The sequence below is a fragment of the Catharus ustulatus genome, chromosome 7 (genome assembly GCF_009819885.2).
Source record: "Catharus ustulatus isolate bCatUst1 chromosome 7, bCatUst1.pri.v2, whole genome shotgun sequence".
NCBI lineage: Eukaryota > Metazoa > Chordata > Aves > Passeriformes > Turdidae > Catharus > Catharus ustulatus.
In genome coordinates this window covers 15301441-15323658 of record NC_046227.1, presented here as the reverse complement: position 1 = coordinate 15323658, position 22218 = coordinate 15301441, and the positions used below count along the sequence as shown (strand labels likewise).

The following is a 22218-nucleotide window of genomic DNA, read 5'->3' as shown; positions in this document are numbered from 1 at the left end:
CTCCTTGACTCCATAGCCTGGCAGAAGGCATGCAATTAGATTTTTAATACATTTTCAATTAAGATGCAGTCTTGATGTGCATGAGTACTATAATGATTCCCTCTACTATTTAACTGAAGGAAACAAAAGTGGGATGACTGCGGAAATCAATAATTTAAAAATGATATCCCATAATATTTTCCTAACATCTGATATTGATTCCACAGAAGAAACTCTGCAATTGCCTGCACTGTTACTCATCAGAAAACTGGAAATGGCACACCACAGTAGACTCAATCCACCAAGACTCCAAATGACTGTGCAAGGAACCACAAATAGTGTAACTGATTGACTCTTTGCCTTTTTATTTTATTTTAGTGTATCTGTTCTCCACAAACCTGGAAAAGACAATACCTCTCCAAAGAGATCATGAATTAACTAATTACGTGGCACAATGTTATGTAAACTCCAGATACTCAAACAGTTTTTGGCTCTGCAATTCACATTCTGGTACTTTTGCAGCTATTACATACATATGGATTGTTATTCTATGTTGCAATATTTTTTTTTAACTAGATTTTTTTTTAACTAGAGCAGAAATCCAACAAACTAGCATTTTTCAGTCTTAACTCCCTTTTTACCAACACAATCTGTAGAGTTACTAAGTTGATCTTTCAGAAGTTAAGAATCAACCAAATCTCTGCTTTCATCCATTTCTCAGCATTTTACCTTCAAAGCTATTGGAGAATTTCATCTGTAGCTCCAAAAGCTTTCTTTCTTAATAATCTCCTTAAACAGATTTAAATTATCCTGTAGAAATAATTCAGGAAACTAGAGGCTATTATAACACCACTACATGTCATTACTGTTGCAGAAAGCCTACGACAACGTCGCTTTTTAATCGTGACCTACTGACACTTTTATTTTTTTACTGTGATGGAAAAAACCCTTCCCCTCATCTTTTTGTCAGCTGGCACTGATATCCTTGGCTAGCACGATGGAATAAGAAGTGCTATATGATCCTGCCCTGCACACAGCCCCTCTCCACCCACTGCTGCACCTCCAGAGTGGCTTTATTTGAACGCTAAATCAGACACACACAAAGCTATAGAAGTCAATGGTCCAAACCTGGTTTTTTACCAAGAGAAATGTAACCTCATGAATCCTGCTAAACACAATATAAACAGTGAACAACACCAAACAATTTTATGGACACTAATATTGCAATAAAAGCTTGTAGGTATAAGCATTTTTTATAGCTGTCAGTCTGTGCAGCTGATGCCCTAGGAAAAAGGGATGGCACTTACCAAGTCAATCACCTTTGCATTCACTGTCACAAAAAGCACACTCAGGATTACATTACCAGCAAGAGTAAAAAAAGTTATATTTTGAAGCATTTCAAATACATCCAAATTTGGCTAACAGCAACACAGGGAACCTCAGTGCTCATTTCACTACCATGAACAGGATTGACTCCATCACTTCCAAGTCATTAGCTGTAATGTACTGAGGGAGCATAAAAATTACAGTTCTTACAACCAAACCTTAGCTTTCTATGGGTATTTCCCCATGTCACACCTCCACTGCAGGGGATCTCTGTTTCAAAAATCCAAAACATATTTGCATCTTTTGGAAATCCATTGTTTGAATTATTTTTCCAACCAAAAAAATGCAGAGCAAGAGCTACAAGGAGAGCCACCACTTTTGTTTGCAGTAGTAAATGCACAGACAAGTAACAATGGATTACTCGAGCACAGGGTTTTTTGCTTCCTAGCAAGGCTGTATAACATTGACTTTGTATGCTATTCAAGGTTGCTTATTTCTAAAGGCTCAATAGCAAGTACAATCACAGAGGAATAAGAGTAAAGCACAAAAATCCCTCAATCAGTTATGTTCAATAGCAATATTAACAAAAAATGTTTATTCATTGTTTCAGTAAGCTAGGAAGTCTCAGAGTTCATAGGATTTGAAACACCTGGCAGACTCTTGGGTGCAACGTGACTTAAAAAACTACTTGCCCTCATTCCTGATACAAAGAAATTGGGCAAATGGCAAAGTGACGGTTAACAGCCCTTTGCCAGACACTCGATTTGCCTAAAGGCAAGGAATTCCAGAGGAAGAGAGCAGAAAGAGAAAAAGCTGGCACAGCCCAAGATGCTGTACTGGAGACTCAATTAGAGCCAATGGGGTGAAAGTCAGGATCCACTGGCCCCTAGGAATGTCAAACGACAGATAAGAGCAGTGTCAAGATTGGACTACACACACTGAGCCAAAATTAACATCAGGGTCACTGGGGTGAGCAGTCAACAGTTCCAAGTTGTATATGCAGCTGTCACAGGAATGAGTGAAGAGCTTCTGATACTGCCCTGGGTTTGCATATAGCATTGGGCCCCTAAAAAAAGTTAAAAAATAAAATAAAAATTTTTAAAACCCAAATAAAAACTTGAAAATAAAGTGTTTGTAATACTTGCTTACTCTAATATTTTAATTATATTTTATACTGCAGACCATTACTTACCGTAAGCAGACTCAATTTACAAATGCTGCAAAACTGGAGACATGGTGCTTATTAATGACTACACTAATTTACTTCTGTGTTTGCAGTTTATATTAAATATATGCATACTTTTTATGTTTGGGTTCTTTTTAAATGAATTTATATCCTCCAAAAATTAGCTGTAATAACATCAGCTTTCTCAAATGCAATTAAGCAACTAAATTAAATTTGAAAATATTATATCAAAAAGCCTCTTTATAAAGTCCATAAAACTTCAGATAGTTTTAAACTAATATTAATGTAATATTGTACCACTGCATTAAGTTAATTTTAAAAAATTGTATTTCCTCTGCCAAAATATCCCAAGAGGAAAAATGCCTTTATCACTGAATTTACAGGTAAGCCATTAATTTGGAATTACTGGTTTGTTTGGTTTTTTTAGTAAATGGCTTGATTTGAAACATCACTTTCCTCTGGAGAAAACGTGCAAAACTAAGAAAAGTAAATATATTTGAATGACAGATCCATCAGGAAAATCTGCAGAGTAATAACATTAGCAATGTAGGAAGAGAGCATTATTTTTACTGTGAGCAAAGTATAGTGCAATAACAGTTCCAGACCTGCAGCTGTTTGTTCCACACACAGCACTCTAAAATCCCACACCATCTCCCAAAAATATAATAACTGATGTATCCAGATTGCATCCTGAAGATTAAGTTAACCAAGCCATGCACACAGCTGATTTGGTTTCAATCCCATCCCTTTCTCTGAATAAATTTCATTTTGTTACTAATCTCATGGTTTTAAGTTATGAGCCTCATTTAATTTCTCTTTCATTACACGAAAACCTTTAACCGCAAAGGTACCAGCAGGGATATTCACATTATTCAGGGTTCTCCATTCAAAGGGAAACAAAGGACTTAGAAATAAAGCACAGGAGACAAGTGCCAGTCTTACAAGGGAACAAAACTATGATTAATATAACACTAACTTATGCAAATACCATCTTACTTTTGTGCAAGTACTGCTGTCAGAAAGAAAGGAAAAAATAGCCTGGACTTTCACACCCATCAATAATAGTTCAAGAGCTACAATGCATTTAGTAAGAAAAATTATACAGACTTTCTAAATATATTGGGGGAGTAATTATTCTTATTACCATTTAGCATAAAAATGTAACATAAACAATATTTGGAAATACAGACAGAACAAATTTATCTTAGATTTTAAAAAGATGATTTTTATTAAGCACAAACAGCTTTTAATACATTATCAATACAAATAGGAAAACATCTGTTTAATGAATTTGATATATCAAAGATCTGATGGGCAAGTTGCATACTGGCACAATAAAAATGATTTTTTTTAAAAGTATTTCAAATTAAAATTACAGGGTTACCACAGTCTACACTGCAGCTACTTTCCTTACAGTCTAAAATTACTACATCACCTGGGCATGGGGGAAGCAAAGAACTAGTTTCATAATATGGAACTTCTAACACTTTAATTAGCACCACTCAAAGCTTGCATCAGCTGTCTAACTAAGAAGCAGCTGACAGGTCAGGTAAAGCTTTACAGCAAATTTCAGTGCAAAGTTTACAGTTCCTTTTCATAAGATACTTGGAGTCTATGGTTTCATAGCATGTTAAATAATTATGGCTTGATAGATGTACAGTATTAAGATGCTGAGAACATTTACTTTGAAAAAAAATGAGACTCGTAATAGCTGTGAAATGCATTTTAATATATTATACCAAATTCTGTAATATGCAAACAACATGCTGGATTACAAACTGAAGTCCTGTTATGAATTCATAGACAAGGTCAGTATTAGCTCTCTGGGGTAGTGGCTTCTGGTTGTCTCAGCTGCTGCTTTTTCAGGCTAACTAACTTCATCTTCTCTCTAATGTGCTCTGCTGCAGAAGCCATATCACTTGGGCTCCCAAAGTACTGCTCAGACCTAGAAAAAAAACCCACACCACAATAAATTATCAGTAATAAGTCAGTACATGAATACACTTGTTAATTTTGCAATAGATAACACAAAGAAGATAAGAAAAATAGACACTTTTTCCTCCAACGCCACCTTTAAAAGGCTTTGGAGACTTAGTGATGAGATTCACCAGCAAATTTTTATGAAATTGTTGCAAATACTCAGTGAGCCTTTCATATCCAAAAGACACACTCAACAGAAGTTTGAGGGTGGTGAGACTCTGGCACAGGTGGGTGCCCCATCCCTGGAGGTGTTCAAGGCCAGGCTGGATAGAGCTCTGAACAACCTGATCTAGTGGAAGGTGCCCCTGACCATGGCAGGGGGTTGGAACAGGATGGTTTTTAATGTCCCTTCCAAGTAAAACCATTCTGTGATTTCAACAGCAACAAGTGCCACTGAATGCTTCCCAACACTCTTTCTGACCTCCCTTCTCTGGCTCTCCCCCAAGTCTGTCTGACAATTTTGCATACTGTGACAATCTATGGTACCTGTCTGTACATGAATTCTGAGTTTATAAAATTGCTGCATTATTAAAGGACTCTTCACATGTTGAGTCAACCACATGCTGTCAAATTATGCCATCTACCTCTCAAACTGAAAGGAACACATGGCTGTAATTCAAATACAACAAAGAACAGCTGAAATGTAGGGAAACCACTAACCAAGCTGTCAGCAAAAGGAGGGTTTGAACAGAATACGTGTTTCAGAACAGGTATTAAATCTAGTTACAAAGTAAAGAAACTTTTGGAAATAGCAGGCAAATTCTGACAGGTAAAAGTGGACAGAAAAGTTATTCTATGCAGGAACAGACTCATTTGAGGAGGTAAATGGTCCTACTGCATAACTGCACACAGATCACAACATTTCCTCATACAGAGCAGAAGCCATGAGCAGGACAGGGACCAGTGACCTGAACTTCCACAAAGATATTGGCAAAAGTCTGAAGAGGTGACCAGGTGAACCCCCAAGCATTTATGACTTTTTGTATGTTCTTAAATCTCAAACTATTTCTGATAAGGAGCAGACCCTTTGCAAATTATTTGACAAATACTTCAAAGCCATGGCAGGATGATAAGCAGGGGTCCTGAGATACAGGACAACTACAATACCATTTTTGCAAACTTTTGCAGATATGCAAAACTCTACCAAAATTCCAGAGGGGTCAGAAATAATGTTCAGGATTGAACAGTTGCTACTTTTACCAGGTTACTCAAATCTGCTATACAGAAGTTATACAAAATTAGTTGAGCTTGATCTGGTTTTGGGTCAGGTTTTTTTTGTTTGTTTTGTTGCTTTTTTTCCCTACCCTCCACTATTTTCAAAGACACTATTGAAAGAAGAGTAAAAATCACTACTAATTCAGGCCTGGGCCCATCTTCATACTGTACACTGCAGAAGGCATATGGCATTTTGGAAATAATATGACAATAAATTTCCATGACCAGCTCCCTGCAACTGTATTTTCCAGACAGACTTCAGGTAAGCCTTAATGCAGTTGCCTGATACTACCTCATAACTTTTCAGCCTCTAACTCAATGTACTCATTTCAGACCATTTTCATTATGGTGTGGCTTCCTACACACCAGAGACTTGTTCCACAGCTTGGCTGCAACTCACACAGAAATTAACTACAAGCTCAGCATAACAATAGACATCATTAAACACAGAGAACTGAGTTTTATTATGGCTGAGATTTCAAAATCAATTTGCTTTTGTAGCTCAAGAGAACTACCAATTCAAGTAAGCATTAATACTTCTTAAGGGAAGTACTGTTTTGTTTACTGAATAAATAAAATATAAATTTATCTTCAATATACTGGCTTAGATAGAATTGCAAATAAATAGAAATCCTGTGATTCTCATCTGGTATCTTTCTTCAGGGAAAAGAGACTGGGACTGGTCATTCTTCTGTTACTTCTGCATACTGTGCTGGTGCAAAGACTGAATAAATCTAACCATTCAGTGTGAAAAAGTCACTGCTTTAAAAAGGCAGTGCATTAACACCCATTAAAAATTCTTTCCCATCTTTTCACAGAAAGTAGGCAGGTCCTATTTCAAACTTTATAAAAACAACGTGCTCACTTTTCTATTTCAGCAATAAGCCTTCAGGATTCTTCTGCATATGAGACTACTGTAAAACTTTACCAAGAGCATTATTCCAAAAGCATTAGAGAAACCATTCTACATACCCATCAGGATAAACTACAGGCACTGTTAGTCTGTCCAACAGTGATTTCCCAACTGCCTCAATTTCATCAAATTGATCCATTTCATTGAAAGCTTCAGGTTGGTCTGGACATTCCTGTAAAATCTGTTTAATCAAAGTAAAAAAATACAGAATAAAGTACACAAGGGGTAGCATGTAGTTTTTTAAAGTGCCATTAACTGGCAGAGTGAATGTTCTTTTGGCATTTTCACCACCACATTTACATGAGATCAACTGACATATGCAATTCAAGAAAATAAAATACTGATTAAGGTCCATTAAGAAGACAGTTCAGGGCCACCACAGTTTTGTATGAGAATATTTTATGTTACTTCTGAAAGCTCTCAACGTTTTCCCCCTTCAACAAGCTGAACAGCAACTATTCCTCATCACATGAGGACCGCTCATCCTCCACTGTGCTTCTTGCATCACCTGACTGGGTGAGCAGTGAAACATTTGGCAATAGGAGTCTGAAAACCATACCAAGGTAGAGGTATGTTCACGAAGAAAGCACATTCAAAGCCCCCAGGTGAAAAATACAAGATGGAACAAGACAGCATGTATGGAAACTACAAGAGCTGCCCTCATTTACAGTTTGTGAGAAGGTTATCCCATCCAGAATCCATACAGTTTAAAGGGCAATACACCTTTAACTCTCCAAAGAACTCAAATGACCCGATAGCCCTGTATCATACCTTGCACAAAGAAGTGTTCCTGGCTTTTAAGAATTACAGTCTAAAAGATACAATGAAATGCTTTATCATCAATATTAGAATTCCCATTTGAAGAATGCTGTTCTCCTTTTTGTTAAGCAGGCCTTATATTAATACAGGTATATGAAAAATTACTACAATAAGTACTGAAATTAATGGGTGGAGAGAGATACTAAAATTCTTATTTCTAGGTTTTTTAAAAATATTTAGAAAGGATAAATGTACACACTGGCAACTTCATACTTCTTACGTTTTGTTCGTCTGAACTCAAGTAAGAAATTTTTCTTCTTAATAAAACACAAGGCTCACCTTTTCAGCAGTTGAATGAAATGCAACAGCTGTTTCCAAGCGGTGTACTCTTTCTTCAGAAGTCACTGTAAACTGTTTCCACACTCTGTTCAGTCTGGGAAGTGTGTCCCCTGAGGACCTTGAAGTGCATCGCAAGGACTGGCACAGGACCACTGTTGCTTGCAGTAACTGTCTCCCATAATCATAAGTACTCTAAAAATTGGAGGGGATGGGAGAGTAAGCACATGTAAAAACTCTGTACCTGGGAGCGAAACAGCAGCTTAAAGCAACAGAAGGCAAGTTTATGAGAGCTCCACAGTTTAGGTTTACAAAGTACATTGAACTAATCTGGTCTACTAGAAAATGCTGATGAAGTAAGAATAAAATTGAAATGACCAAACAGTGCTTTCACTCTTAAAAAAAATTTAGTATCTGCTGCTGCCTAGCATTCACACTGGCAAAGCAAGAGATCTTCCCAAAAATTCTGAACAGCTCGTTGGATCTTCCAAGAGATACCTGACATTCACTGCTGAGAGGACTGTCTCCCTGACTTCACTGGCACCATGGCTTTGGTCAGCCAGCATCCAGGTGCCCTGAGGCACATCACTGACAGCAAATGACCCTCCTGCCATCATCAACTCTTATTCATCAAAAGAGAATATCAGTTCCAGTGCAAAAGGTGGAATTAGAAAACATCACATCTGTTAATTAACAAGTGCAAATAAGACTCTCTTAAAAAGCAGTAAATGACTGATAAAGCACCCGACTGAGTTTTGGCTCAGCTTGTCAAAAGTAATTTTAAAGATTGTTTGAGATGTGTCTTTTACAAAAGCCAATGAACTTTATTTGGTTGATTGCATTGCCTGTATGAAGGTTAACTAAGGTAGTGACCTGCAGCATTGCTGCTCCTGATGGAACTACAATATCTCATTAGGCCCCTCACCAACTTCAGCAATCAATTTCTTCACTCAGGCATTGAGGCAAACCAGTAAGACCAGTGACAGCTGTTCAATGACTGTCCATACAGATATTGATTCTGTTTAGGAGAGGATATGAAACTGCACAAAGCCCATATTGCTAAAAAAATAACACATTTCACCTGTGCAACATCAACAAATTTTCGATGTTTCTCCAGTAAAACTTTTGTTTCTTGAGCATCATCTCCCAGTCGGATGTGTGTCTTCAGCAGAGCATCCAACAGTTCACTTAACCATTCTACTGCCTTAAAAATAAGCCAAAAGAATAAAAACTAATACATTAAAAAGAAATTAAGCCAGAAGGGTAACGTTACTTCAGTACTAGCATATAATTTCGGCATAAGAAAGAAGTTAAATGAGCTGTCACAAGCTAGTAAATCATGCATGCAATCCCCAAATACACCTTATTTTCAGACATTGCTATATCCTTTCTTTTTCACTATACACATTCCCTAAACAAAACTACATTTGAAAGTTGCAAAAAAAGTACTGTAAAACTACCAGCCCCCATAAATCAACCCAGTGGTCTACAAAACCAGAATGATGAAATTCTAGAGGTATTTCCATACCTGAGCAGCATCCTCTTCGCATTTAAACAACTGCACCATCTGAAGCATCTTCAGCCGCCGCACATCCACCATATCCTCACACCTTAAACAGCAGCACAGAAACACGCATCAACACATGTACAGCAGACACAAAACACTCTGATATTGACAACAATGATTTCAAGTGAGAAGCATTAAATACAATCACTCATGAAAAGATGATCAAAGCTGCTTAGTTTGGTCAAAGTACCTTAATGCCACAGAGAACAATAAGAAAATTGAAATAAATACAACTGAGCACTCCAAGTCACCAAAAACATCATCCTCAAGATTTCTAATATGAAGGTGGAGGCAGTAACACCAGAGACACCTACAAGGTCTTGCAGCATCATCCCAAGTTCCTTACCTTGCTGCACTGCTAAACTCTGCAACACAGAGGTTTATGTGGCTAAGACAGACTTTATCCTACTAAAATTTAGACGAAAGTTGGCTTCAACCTGGCATAATCCCAAATTGTACTGTTTGCTGGGGGCAAAGTTTTCTTGATTAATACAATGAGGCTGTTTAAAAGATAATACATTTTTCCATTTTTCTTTTTATCTGAATAAAGATGGCAATATCTGAACCCTTATGTGACGATGTCCTTCGCTTTACTAGTCAGGAAGCATTTCAAAATCTAACTGATATAAAAACTGACCCTAATTATGTTGTTCTGAATTAAGCACAATTTGCAGTTATTTCTCCAGAATTCCAATAAAAGTGCTGAAAGTCCTTCTCCTTCCACATTGAGACCAAAGCTAATACATTTAGCAGAATGCTTTCCAATTTCAGAGCCTACTAAGTAGACAGCAAGACTCATGCTCCTGTTCAGTGCAAAAGGAATTACTAATGTCAACAACAGTTGGCTTTATAAGCAAATGCAAAAGACTGTGTGCATGATCTTTTCCAAACTGGTTACAAACACAAGCTCTTCCAAAGAACAGTTTGTTAGCATGCTGTGTTTTGTTACATGTCTTGCAATGCTTACACTGAAAGGGCATCAGCTGCTCTAATAATGCAGGAAAACACTTTATGGGTTCCAAAACTGTAAATAAAGCAGCAAAATGCCTCTAAAAATAAACACAACATGTGTATGTAAATAACAAGAAATATTCAACAGAACTTGGGAAAAAAAATAAAATTAAATGTTTCAAAAAATACTATTACATGCTACTGAGAGATACTTCGTTCTTTCACTTCTTTGTCTCTCATCCAGGCTAAAAAACCTTGTTTAATCATTCACCATCTGAAAGCTGCTTCATAGCTTTGTTTGGAAATATTATTCATGTTTTAGTCCTTTAACTGAGTTCCCATAATTCTATAACCTTTTTGAGAGCACGGAGCAGAATTGTGTATCACGAACAGAAATGGACTACCTATCTATACAGTGACACAATTACATTCTTCTTTCAGTTTTTTATTCCTTTCCTAATAATTCTTAGCATTCTACTTGCTTTTCCCTGTGTGTTTGAACACTAAAGCAATTTCTGCAAGTTCTCCAATGTTTATCATTGAGTTCACAGCTGATTCAGAGTTCATTACTGTGTCTGTAAAGTCTTTCCTTCTCCCACAAACATCTCTTTTCTCAGTATGGAATTCCCACTGCCATTTTATTGCACAGTGACACATCCTCTTGTAGTTTTTTGCAGCTGGCCCTCTAAACACAAGTAACGCTTAAATTAATAGGATTCAGAGGGCAAACTTAAAACAGAATTTTCTCTAAGCACTACCAAAACACATAGCTCCTTACACTAAGCTCCCTAAGAAAACAATTTATGAATGGTGGAATTAATTTGTAAAACGGGCAATTTGATGCTCACTAGACCCTGCTGTTGCCTAGAGGCATCTTTTTGCCCTTGAACATCAGGCCCTTTCTGTGGACAGTACTCCATTGTCTCAGGGGGTCCAGCAGTAATACTGGCAATAGCATCTCATTCTTTCACACTGTTCAGTAGAAAAAAAAGGCAGTACTACAGAAAATCCAGTACATCTTTAATTTATAAATAATCACATTCTGGAGGAAGAGGACAACGGCAAAATCCATCCTTCTTATAATTTCAACTTTCTCCAAAATTTTTCCCAACTGCAACTTCATCCCTCACTCTATTATTTTCCAAAACTCATAAATCCTATGTCCTGGGGTGACTATATGGTCTGGTATCCCATTGTCTTTTCTTCTGAAAATTGAAAATCTGTGCCTCCATTTGGTACCCTGTCCCCTCCAACACCATCTCATTTGTCTTCCTATCTTCAGGAATGAAAATACCATACTCAAAGGACAGAGCTTATGATAAAAATGATTTTACACCCACCACCATACTGTAGTCTTACTACAATTCCATCTCAAACTGCTAACATATAAAAGATGCCTCTTGCATATTTTTATAGCTCTATATAATATGAATGTATAATTTTTGAGCATTTACAAGTACAGGAAAGCATTCAAGTACTCCATCCAGTACCAAAATATAAAAGGTGCTTGTTTCTAGGAATACACTACAACAGGTTAGTCAGGAAAGTTTGTCCCATTCAAATATATAAAAATATAAATTAGAGTTGTGATGCATCCTTTAACTCAACATAAAACAAAATGGGTTCTTTAAAAAAAACTAAATTGTATAAAAAGTGACTTGTTAACACATAAAAATCTTAATGACTAGAATTGTTCTTACCTTTGTTTTCTTAGCTGCATATCTTCCATCACTCCTTGGATATGGTCCACATTTTCTTTGTTTTCAATGGTCACATCTTTTCCATAAGCCCATGATGCCTGGTTAGATATCTGATCAAGAAGACTTTGACCTTTCTCACGCAAGCCTTGCAAGCCTAAGTCTAGTAAAAGAAAAGAAAAAAAGTCAATGATCACTCAGAATTTTGGTGGTTTTTTCCTCAATGGAGGGAGATAAAATGCAACAGAATCATACGTGGATGAAGACTGGAACCTGGAAAATGAAAAGGACATTACTATGTCCTTCACCACCCTTACCAACTCAAGTTTGAGTGAGCATTTGTCTATATTAACAAAGAACTGAGGCTTTGCTATTTTATGTTCTAGCAGATTACAAGAAAAGGAACAGAAGTTGACAGCATGTCAACTTTTCAGCATATACACAGCTAAGTAATGGTTTTCATCCACACAGCTACATAATTCCTAAAATATTTATCACTGCTAAGCAGTTGTAGCCTAAGTGTTCTTCCACTGCAGGCAGAAGTTGCTGCTTTATAATACATCTGATACGGCTGATACAATTTTCTACACTGAAATCTGCCAACCCTTGGGATCTGCTGTTCCATCTCTTATTGAGCAGCTCTATCTGTTTTCCTGAAGGAATATCTCATTTATGCATCAAACTGTTATATTCCAATCACATCTACTCCTACCATAAATTCCTTTTCTTTGCAGCTCTTTCTCCCATAACTTAATGAACAAGTTGATCACTGTAAGCCCCTTCCAACTGAAATAATCAATTCCATATGCTTGACAGTGGAACAACCTTCAATGTGCCATTTATTAACATATACATTCAAAGTTTCTGCAAAACACCCAGTACAAGCATTCTAAAACTGAGTGGATAAAACCCTAATAATCAAGGCATCAGTTCTGGAGACAAAAACATGATCTAAGCACTGTAATTCCAAGGCACTACAGATGATTAATGGGGGAAAGAAGATGGTTTACAGATGAAATGCATGATAATGGTATATAACAAATATATATATATATATATATATATATACATATATTCGATGTAAAACATTCAAAAGAAAACAGTTCCAGGTCATTTCCCCAGACAAAACTACTACACAGTAGATGGCATAAGCCTGCTCAGTGGAACATTACATAGTGAGGAATCAGAAGTTGTAACATCTTTATCCCCTGCTTTTCTGGTGATTTTTAAAAGGGATTACTGTATCTTCCCCCCATAATGCACTCATTAGAATGTGTGTGTCTGAAATGAAGAAATATCTTGCTTACCAACACTTTTCAATTTCTCTTCCAGTAGTTTCAATGTTTGTTGAATTGATGCTCCATCTGCTGGTGCTACATCCACACACAACATTCCTAGTAAACCATCCAACTGCTGAGACAACTAAAATGTAAGAACATAAATGCTGATATTTAAAAAGAAGTTTGAGCTTCCAATGGTTGGGTCTACAATCTTCTAAATGCTTGGAAATTTGTCATTTTCAAATTTCTCTTTGCAGCTACAGGAAATGAAAGTCTAGATGAAAGATAAATGACCCATCTGCCTTGTAGAAATCCAAGAGCACACATCCCCAGATGGTGGGAGAGTAAGAAGCCAAGATTCTACTTGCTTTGTAAAAAAAATATAGGGAAAAAACATGCCATTTTACAAAAAGAAACTATGAAAAGTACAACAAATTCCAGTTCAATTAATGCATTTGCCTCTAAATAAAAAAAAGAGGGGCAAAAAAGTAACTTTCCAACTAGTAACCCTTTTATTTCAAACACTACTGAAATATAAGACTTATTACAAAGTACTTCCATCCTAAAAAAAGGGGGAGCCAATTTTCTCAGTGTTTCAATTAGAGTAAATTATGACTTATAGTATTTTCCAAGTGACATTATATTTCCCCTCATCTCTCTGAATATTTTTCCAATGTATTCAACACTTACAATACTAAGGCACTACTTCATTGACAACGCCTTAAAAAAATTAAAAAGAAACACTTACATCCTGGGCAACACTGTGGAATTCAAGTGCTGCTTGTAATAGGTTCTGCCTGAATTCCAGCTGACTGGCCTGCCTGTAACACACATCACTCAGCTGTTGCTGCAATGCTTTCAATTCCACAAGGTCCTCCTCATCCCCTGCATTTAGAAGAGCTGCTATCTGCTGATTAAGCTCAACATAAACAGCAAACCACTCCTAGAAACACAAGAAGATGAAGAATTAAAAATGCCAAATACAATTTTATTTCTCTTTAATGGTATACACTCAATTGCAGGCTAATAAATTTGAAAACTTTGATTGAAAAAGCAGGTAAATACAGATTATACTACCTCAAAGACAAGGAAAAAATATTCCTGATTTCAAATCAACTCTCAATAAAGGGCTTAGTAGATTTTAATACATGCATTGTAGTATAAAAAATACAGTGCTTAAAGATGGGAAAAGTTCAATGCATGGCTCCTAGTCCCAGCACAAACTTCCACCAAAAGAGGAATTCCAACATTTTAAGACAAATTTCCAGTGCTTAAATGTCTGTACTGGTCTACTGAAACAAAAGATCACTTTTGCCAAGTGATCAGCAATTATAAAAAGCTGTTCACAGGACTATCCAGGTGTTACTTTCAGTGACATGACTGAAAGTAGCAATAACTTCCTTAAAATTTAGAAAAAAATACTGCTGTTGACAAAGTGGAAGTAATGTCTATCTTCTGAACAAAAGAATCCATGCACAGAAACTTCAAAATGATCTTTGTTCCTTATTTAAGGAAAGCTTTATACTATTCAATTTAAAATGTGCAGATTTGTTCTTCACATGGCTTGATTACTGAATACATAAGATTTAGTTAGGTTGTCCTATTGGTGTATTTGCAGAGGAAAACAGTTCAAATATTTAACAATTTGAGGAGATTTAAAAACAGCTTGATACATCCAGATCACATTCACATCTTGCATGACTGAGATGCCTGTAAAGCAAAATGTGTTTGCTCAACAGCTCTAATTTTGACCTTGAAGTGTCCTATGTATTTCTATGGAACAGCACCATCTCTTGGCCTACAATTCTTGATTTAATTTGTATTCTTGTCTTGCTCCTATTGGGATGTTTAGAATTTTGTAAATTATGTCTTCAGCTTTTGCATCATTTATTTACAAATCATGCAAAACGGAGTATAAATATCCATATTCTGAAATTTTTTTCTTTTTTCCCAAAGCTGCCTCTACCATCTGCTCACAGAAAAAAGAGAATATGAAAAGAGCAAGGAGGGGAGCAAAGAGAAAGTAATGAAAAAAATTAGCAATCAGTCAAAAATTTACGAGCAGAATACATCTCTCATCTGTCCCAAAAGGGGTAACTACGATGACATAATGTGAAAACATCTTCCATTGTGTACATGTGTACTGCAGACACACAGATTCAGCACAATCAGTTCACTGAACATAATTCTTTGATACTGAACATACAGGTCCAGCTAAATGTGACATATAAACTATAATATGAGAAGTCAAAAAACTTTAGATGAATATGTTTAAGGATTTTGGGGTTTTTTCAGTTTTTATTTTTAGCATTAAAGTAAGAGTTGCAGTAATTTATTTTGATAAAGCTATCAGTAAAATTAAGATACCAGAAAACCAAATATAAAATTGTTTCTCATCTTTTTCATGGGAGAACTTAACCACAGTTGCATATGACAGCTCAAACCCATAGAGCAAAGACCTTCTCAAAAAAAACCAGTTCTAGTGTATTGCTCATGAATAAAGCTATCAGAAAATTAAAACCCCAAAAATCCAACCACCTTCTCCCCACAAAAATGCACCCTATGGAAATTATTTTTTTCACTTCAGAGTAAATTGAAGAAAAAAAAGTATTTTCAAAACAAATCAAGATTTTGTGTTAAGTCTCTTCAAAATACTATAATCAACATTAAACAGAAGGTGATGAAAGCAAACATACAAGCTGTCAATTCAATTATTAGGATAAAAAACAGGAAAACAATGAAAGAGGAAATGTACACTAAAAATTGAAAAGGCAAAGCACATTTTTCTAGGGTTGTTGACAAGAAATAGTTTTAATCTCTACAGTCATCTAAATTTAAGGTAGGAGAGTGGTCTTCCAATTACTTATTTTGACATAAAATATTTTTTTTTCTGACTTATTTCTGCAAACTCCTGCCAGCACCTGAGAACCAAGCTGTGTTCCATGCTGCCAGTGCTTCAGCACACTGTAGGGCAGCCTACAAACTTCAGTGGATTTCAATGACTTGAAGGGACTGCATTGAGCCCCAGCTAAATCACAATTCTCTGCCATAGGTATCCAAGTGAAAAAACAAAGTATGTTCAGTTTGGTTTCTCTTTTCACTTTGAAACAGCAATATAACAGAGACACTCAAATTAATTTTTGCCAATGAAGTAGGTTGTCTAGGGTGCTTTTGTTGTGTTTTTTTTTCTTTTCCAATTAGGATTTCAACTGCACGATGTTTTACACTTTGGAAGGTACTGGTTTCCACACTGCTTGAAAAAATGACAACACAGGGGAGATTGGATTTACTTAACCAAACACAAACACCTACACTGCTGCATCCAGCAAGGAAACCATACTCACTGAAGGTGGAGTCAGTAGAGAACTAGTGTTGTTTAGGGTGCCGTGTTCCTCAGACTAAAGGTTTGGGGGCTTTTTTCCACCCCTTAAATTATGTCTGAAAAACTATAACCCAGTGACTATTTTTGTTGCCATGACTGCCAACAGAACTTAGGAAAAGTGGACAAAATTGCCAGTGTCTACATCAAGGAAAGTCACAAAAGGTGAACAGCACTGTGGGCAAAACTCCCTTTGGGAGCACTGAATATTCATAACCTAATTATAGTTAATCATCTGATGGAAAGACAATTCTGCTGAAGCTTAGGAAGTATTCAAAATTAGAAGCAAAGGCATCAAGTTAGTGTAGTTATAAAACAGCATCCCCATGATTTCATTATGAACATAAAGTATATCTAAAGTCTTGATCAGTGAAAATCTTAAGCCAGTTTCAGTGATTGGTAAGTGCAGTCTAATAGAGATAAAAACCATTAAGTTATTCACCTAAGAAGTGCAGGACTTCTCAGACATTTTGCAGAGAGAAAAAAGTAAATTTATTCCTTCTACTCTACATGAAAATTTAAGAACTGCTGTACCATACTAAACCCAAGAAAAATCACAGATAGAAATCTGTATTTTTCTGCAATGAAAAAAAAAAAAAGCAAATATAATGACCATATGAAATTACTGCTCACGTAATTTCCTCTGTAGCTCATAACATCATGCACTATGCAAAATTCCTAGATACTCATAACCAAAATACATTGCTCATAACTACATGCATTTAGAATTATTTTGATACGTGAAAAGGATATGGGAAATCTCACACTGTGCTGACTCTCAATCTCTTCATGTTTCTGTTGCAAAGCTTGTGAAGCTCTAATGGAATCTCCTATTCCCCACTGGGTTCTTAGTTGTTCTGATCCAGGTCCTTCAAGCCAATTGACTACCTGTCAGTAAGATAAAAATGATAACAACAAAGTAGCAAATCAATTACACAAAAACTGGTATAAACAGAATTTTGTAACATAAGTATAAATAAAAATAAGCATATGTTTATAAAAAAAATAGACCTTTTTCAGCTCTGTAAAAATCTTGCTGTTGAGCCCATTCACATCCTTCAAAGTTCTAAATAGAAACTATTTTCATTAACCTCAGCCTGTCAGCTCCATGAAATCAGGTGGCAGCTATGACAAGACTTTTCATATAGACAATTGTCATTCCATACCTCTTGTCAATAAAAGAGCTCAAAACACAATGATAATGGACCTCTTGTGTTCAAACCACAATTTTTTTTGCCCAAGTGATTACAATGCACAGTTGTACTCAACCTCAAACCTGAGAGATTTCTCCCTTTTTTGCGGAATAAACTAACATTCAAGTACAGAATATATATTTGTTTCAAAATTAAGCTTGCGCATTAACTTGCTCTATTCAAATAACACAAACCTGTTACTGAGTTTTTGTGGCCACATCTCATGGACTTTGTCTTTGCAGGGTCACAGCAACACAACTTCGGACTATAGTATTGGATTTCTTTTATTGTTATTTTGAAACTATTTTTTGATGTAAATATTACTCAAATGTCTCAAATCTTGCTTTTCTTACACACATTTGAATTATCAGATGATATCTGTGGAAATTTTTCCTGATAAATTTTTAAATATCTGGGAAACAGATATAGTTGCAATGAAGCCAAGTGCAGAAGTCACTAATGGAGTGCTGAAGTAAGGAAATGTAGGAATACCTTCAGATTCTGAACCTTAATAAAAAGGCATAGGAAGCCAGCTTCCTGTCTTTAATGTGGGTTTTGTTTAAACATTGATCACAAAACAGCTTCACACAGATTTTTCAGGAAACATAATACAATACACAATGTAACCCCATAACCATGAAGACAAATGAAACGGGGACTAATTGGACCACTTTGCTCGTGCTGCTAGACTGCACTGTAGCAGTAATCAAGAACAACCATTGTTAGAGAAGGCTGCTCAATTGACTCCAGCTTTGAGTCATTATTTATTTGCCTTCCCACTGCCCTTTTTGCCCATGCCAAAGCACTGCTTCAGAGCATATATTCATTGCTCCTAAAGTATTCTGAGTCTTCCTTGCTTTTCATTTCTAGGACAAATTAAGACTCTACAGTTGCAGGTTCTTTTTTGTTTAAAGAGAAACTTCCTGTTGTGCTCAGCACCTCTGCACAGCTGTTACGGGTTAAATATGGAACTGACCTAGAAGTGAAGGGACCCAGATGTCCCCCACTAAGGTCAGAGTGGCCTGGAAAACTTACACATGGAAATGACAGCTCTCATCACAGTCTGAAACACTGGACAAGGCTACTGCTTAGCAGTTGCCCTCTCTGGTCAAAACCCAAAACCATCTCCCCATTACAAGTTTCCAGCAACTACTACATTGACTCTGCAACTGCTTAGGACAGCACATGGCTGTTCTTGTGACAGATGCTTAAACTGAGGAGGGAACACATAGAAAAATGAGATGCAATTTTCATAAAATAAACTTCAAAATCATTAGTGACAAGGCTACTCCAAGACCTCACTTTTTTGTGAATTAAGATTATAAAAATAGCAATTAACACCTCTGCCTAAGGAGGACAAAGCCAGAGTGTCTCCTAACCTACAGTTACAATAATAAGCAGCATTCAGAAAAACTGCTTATTACAGAACATCTGACAATCACAGCATCCTTTACATTACAGAATGAAAGACACTGGAGAGGTAAACAAAACCATGGCAAAAGGGGTAATTCAAAAGAGAGGGTAGGATATTGAAGGCATAAGGGAGAGACTTGGTTTTGGATAAGAGGGCTTTCAGATAGGAGTAAGAACTAAGCACGTCACAATAAGGAGCAAGTAGTGAAATTGAGACATGAACACAAAAGCAAGCCAGGAGTGGTTAGCAATATAAGATGGTACACAAATAATGAAATAGGAATATTAACTGTAAAGAAAGCTAGCAGAAGATCAAAACACAAAATAAAAAAGGAACAGCAACACAAAGGAAAAACACCCATTCTAATTAAAGTATTGCAAGTAATCTTATCAGGCAACTTCTGTTTATTTTGTCAAAACAAATTCCAAGGCAACTTTTCCTCCATTGGCTTCCTTCTGTACATCATTAGCTTCTTACTTTTAGCTTTTAACTCTATTAGCCTAATTTTTTGCTGTAAACCCAAAGGAAACAAAATAATTTCCTAGATTTAGTATGTTTTTCTCAAATATTTGTATGCTATTTAGAATGCTTTTAAATACACTTTAAAAAAACTGATTAGCTTGGCAAAAGAGCAAAGCACATTCTTCCTGTGTGCTGAAACTCAGTTCACTTGCCAGGTAACATCTGCAGTGTACACAGAGCAAACAAGTAACTATTTCTACTACAAATACTGAAAAATGAAGCTGAGTAATTGTAAATAATTCTATGTAAATGCATTAACAATGTCAGTTTGCCAAAGTATGATAAAAATCACATCTTGTTCAACCACTAACACTTAAACACAGGAAAAAACTCTCACCTGATTATACCCAAAACTGTGGTGATATGCTCTATCTAGGATTATATTAATCTCTCATATTTTTAATACTTCCAGCTCAATGTATCAACAAATTAGATCTGCTTTTTAGAATTTTTACAGTAATCGAATTACTGTAGAAATTATCTACTCGGTAGGTTCCTGTTTTCACTGCTAGACATCACAAAATTTATTAGTTTTTATTTTTACCCATATCCACAATGCTGTAAAGTGCAACTTGCCCTTCTCATGCATTAGAAATGGCAATGTCGAAAGGTTAAAAGCAATTATCTATTCCATTTTCTGCATATTCAAACTACACATAATCTTAAAAATATACATATCTAATTTCAAATGATAAACACACGAAGAATAAATTAATTCCAATTTCCTTGATTTTCTCTACTGAGACTCTGCTGAGAAAATGTTGGAAGTGCTAATTACACAGCTGTTTCCAAAGGACCAAACCAGTTCATCATGACCTTTAACATGCAATGGATTAGGAAATTTATATTCATTCTTGTCAGGGTGTCCCTGAAATACAGACAGTTTAAGCACTTCAGCTTAGGTTAAACCATCAAGTATTAGATAAATAAAGGAATAAATAATGGTTTACCTTCATTAACAGGAACTTTAAATGACATAGGCAGGGGAAGGTTTTCAACCCTCAAGCAAAGCTGGTGCTCAGTAAAGGTGTTCCTCTCTTTGCCAGCAGGGTAAACGCCAGCATTTGCATCTCCAGCAATGCAGCCATGCACCGCCACAGTGTGCAGCACAGGGCAGCCCCAAGGCAAGAGAGCACATTTTTAACAACCTCCACAAATCAGAACAGCCTTTGGAAAGTCACTGTGGCAGCCACAATGTAAAGCACTGAGTGAAACCAGCACGCTGACATTTGTGAAGTGACGGGAGGCATTCAGCTCTCCCCTTGGATTGTTGCAGAAATCACAGGCCGGGACTTGAGCTCAAAACTCCACCTCGGCGCATTCAAGAGCGGTTCCAAGCTTACCTGCATTACCTTCTGCTGAATCTCCTCGAGCTGTGTGCGCTTGCTTCGCTGCCTACAAACCTCCTGGTAGCGAGTGTACTGCTCCCTGAGCGAGTCCAGCAGCTTCATGACCTGTGGCTGAGCCAGCAGCTCATCATCCATCGGGGACCAGGACACCCCTCCGTCAGAGCCATTGAACCGACGCTGCTGTAACTCCGACAGCAACTCGTGACCTTAGAGAATACACAGAATCTGCTTAATCTACATTCAAAGAACAAGCCACAATCAGTAGTAAGACTGCTTTTAAACCATCAGCAGTGCCTTTTTACAGCTCATGATTTGTCATGCATTGGGCATTTAATGATACAATTTCATGAAGAGCTTTGGTCACAGTTTGTGGGGCTGGATCAGCCACAAAACAGAAGAAAAGAAATGTGGGATATTTCAGATTTATAGAAGAGATACTGTAGCTAACATTCAAAATGATAATAGCATTGATTAACGCAAAGAACACTGAAAAGCACAAACCTGAGTCTGAAACAACTGAAGTATTGATTTACTTCAAAATTGTGAGTAGCATCCAAAGTATTTCTCTCAAACAATTCATGTTCTTATATTGAATGAATGCTCTAAAATGGAGGCACTAAAAATCTGACTGCGTAATTTCTGTGTTGTTTTTCAGGATTTTTATATCAAGTACAACTCTCACAGAGAGCATGAAGCTGAATAATAACTATTTTTTTAGTGTTCTGTTCTCACCAGTCTTGCCCTTTTCTTTGAGTTCTTAGGCTTCATATCAAGTTACAGACTCTCTAGAGTGCAGTGACTTTCATACACACAAAAATAGTATGTTTTGACTACTTAATCTTTTGCTTAAACTGTTTGAAGAATGCAATTGTTGTGTTAAAGTTCTCAGTATGTAAACACCACACTACAAGTAAACCCAGATCATTGATTTGTTCCTCAAAAGTTCAGTGAAACACTTAAAATAAAATGGTGTTCGGTCACTAAAGAGATATTGGTGTGAAAGTGAAAATGTGCTAGTTGGAGATCATTAGTTCTGCAGGTTTTAAAAGGGTAACACGACAGTTCACTAAAAGAAAAAACCTACTACTTGAGTAACAGTAATACCTCAAGGAAAATGCAGAAACAAAAGACTAAGTTCAACTGTTATTATTGAGACATTCCAAATGTCAAGG

At 36.4% G+C, this 22218-nt stretch overlaps 1 protein-coding gene across 5 annotated transcripts in view; it reads right to left on the bottom strand.

The window, feature by feature from the left end:
• Window positions 1-3424: 3424 nt before the first annotated feature.
• Window positions 3425-22218, bottom strand: part of SESTD1 (SEC14 and spectrin domain containing 1) — a 48791-nt gene continuing 29997 nt past the window's right edge. For all 5 annotated transcript variants that reach the window (XM_033064406.2, XM_033064409.2, XM_033064410.2 and 2 more), the window contains 10 exons: window positions 21041-21252; window positions 17334-17456; window positions 13938-14132; window positions 13217-13331; window positions 11913-12072; window positions 9223-9304; window positions 8776-8898; window positions 7698-7889; window positions 6659-6780; window positions 3425-4436 (listed from right to left, as the gene is read on the bottom strand). In XM_033064406.2, the coding sequence (XP_032920297.1) occupies window positions 4307-4436; window positions 6659-6780; window positions 7698-7889; window positions 8776-8898; window positions 9223-9304; window positions 11913-12072; window positions 13217-13331; window positions 13938-14132; window positions 17334-17456; window positions 21041-21252 (1454 nt within the window). In that variant the 3' untranslated portion in view covers window positions 3425-4306. The remainder of the gene's footprint in view (window positions 4437-6658; window positions 6781-7697; window positions 7890-8775; window positions 8899-9222; window positions 9305-11912; window positions 12073-13216; window positions 13332-13937; window positions 14133-17333; window positions 17457-21040; window positions 21253-22218) is intronic.